The 2,081-nt window shown below is 46.3% G+C and overlaps 1 protein-coding gene across 1 annotated transcript in view; it reads right to left on the reverse strand.

Annotated features, from left to right (window-relative positions):
• Positions 1-2,081, reverse strand: part of LOC120022047 (collagen alpha-1(XVI) chain-like) — a 69,502-nt gene that overhangs the window by 66,751 nt on the left and 670 nt on the right. The window contains exon 2 of the mRNA XM_038965842.1: positions 1,048-1,122. Within this exon, the coding sequence (XP_038821770.1) occupies positions 1,048-1,122 (75 nt within the window). The remainder of the gene's footprint in view (positions 1-1,047; positions 1,123-2,081) is intronic.

Genomic DNA, 2,081 nt, shown 5'->3' on the forward strand with positions numbered 1-2,081 from the left:
GTGTGTGTGTGTGTGTGTGTGTGTGTATGTGTTATGTTTGTATGGTGTGTGTGTGTGTGTGTTGTGTGTGGTTGTGTGTGTGTGTGTGTGTGTGTGTGTGTGTGTGTGTGTGTGTGTGTGTGTGTGTGTGTGGGGGGGGGGGGGGGTGTGTGTGTATGTGTGTGTGTGTGTTGTGTGTGGGGGGGGGGGGGGTGTGTTTGTGTAGGAGTGTGTGTGTGAGCTGCACTGTGCACACGTGTGGCAAAGCATGAAGCTTGTGTGTGTAAATGAAGTTGCAGTCGTGGCATGAAGACATCTGTTGTCAAACGGAAGGGGTCGGGTTAACACTATAATGAATAATGCCGTGGTAACCACATGGCTTACATGGAGACTTTCTTATATTGTCCAAATAAGAACATCCTTTACTGTCCGCTGTTATTTCATTGGTAAGTGCTATCACTGCCAGACACCTGGATCTCATTACAAACTCAGACAGCAGTTTAAGAGTCAGTGGCACCACAACTATAAGCTCCTACATGCACACTCACTACAGCAGGCACACAAACACGGCTCAGTTCCTGTTATTGTGTCTGGCTGAGGAACAGTATTCTATGGGATTGAGTACTCCTGTCTGTAGTCTGCCAGAGCCTTGAGTTAACAACGGCTCTCCACAAGACAAACAGCGAGCACCAATGAATGGATCATTGAAAATAGATTTCATTAACATGAATCATGAAATGAGAGAGGGTGAAAATGGCTTCAAAATATAATGAATATAAATATTTATCTAGCAATCGAGCACTGTTGCACATTTTTTAAATATGAACATGTCTCAGTAGTGGTTGTGGAGGGGAGATATTTATCATGCTACTGTTGTCTCTTTGGCTGAGATTGGATTCATAATTATCAGGGGAGGAACAATGATTATAAGGGGAAAAACAATGGAATATTTTGGCAGAACTGCTCCCTCCCTTTGTCTACCTGTTCGTGCATAGCCAGGAGTTTTGTTAGTTTGTCTGTTCATATATTTGAGTGTGCATGTGTGTATGTGTGTACTGCGTGTGTTACCTGATTAAAGGCAAGGACCTGCTGCTCCAGGTCATTTTCGGCAGCGCGGCGACTCTTGAGGGCACCAGGGGGGCACTAAGAGACAGAGAGATCAGAAGTCAAAGTAGCTCTCATAAAGGTAGCATTCTATGGGTGCTTCCATCTCGAGTTACACTACACACAGGTCCATACAGCTATGGATGCTTCCATCTCGAGTTACACTACACACAGGTCCATACAGCTATGGGTGCTTCCATCTCGAGTTACCACTACACACAGGTCCATACAGCTATGGGTGCTTCCATCTCGAGTTAACACTACAACACAGGTCCATACAGTATGGGTGCTTCCACTCGAGTTACACTACACACAGGTCCATACAGCTATGGGTGCTTCCTATCTCGAGTTACACTACCACAAGGTCCATACAGCTATGGGTGCTTCCATCTCGAGTTACACTACACACAGGTCCATACAGCATGTGGGTGCTTCCATCTCGAGTTACACTACACACAGGTCCATACAGCTATGGGTGCTTCCATCTCGAGTTACACTACACACAGGTCCATACAGCTATGGTGCTTCCATCTCGAGTTACACTACACACAGGTCCATACAGCTATGGTGCTTCCATCTCGAGTTACACTACACACAGGTCCATACAGCTATGGGTGCTTCCATCTCGAGTTACACTACACACAGGTCCATACAGCTATGGGTGCTTCCATCTCGAGTTACACTACACACAGGTCCATACAGCTATGGGTGCTCCATCTCGAGTTACACTACACACAGGTCCATACAGCTATGGGTGCTTCCATCTCGAGTTACACTACACACAGGTCCTGCATCAGCTATGGGTGCTTCTATCCCGAGTTACACTACAACACACAGGTCCATACAGCTATGGGTGCTTCCATCTCGAGTTACACTACACACAGGTCCATACAGCTATGGGTCTTCCATCTCGAGTTACAGCCTACACACCGGGTCCATCAGGCACAACAACAACGACAGAACAAGAGCATTTAAGCCAATCAGTATTATTCGTCAAT

This window comes from Salvelinus namaycush, chromosome 27, assembly GCF_016432855.1.
Source record: "Salvelinus namaycush isolate Seneca chromosome 27, SaNama_1.0, whole genome shotgun sequence".
Lineage (NCBI taxonomy): Eukaryota > Metazoa > Chordata > Actinopteri > Salmoniformes > Salmonidae > Salvelinus > Salvelinus namaycush.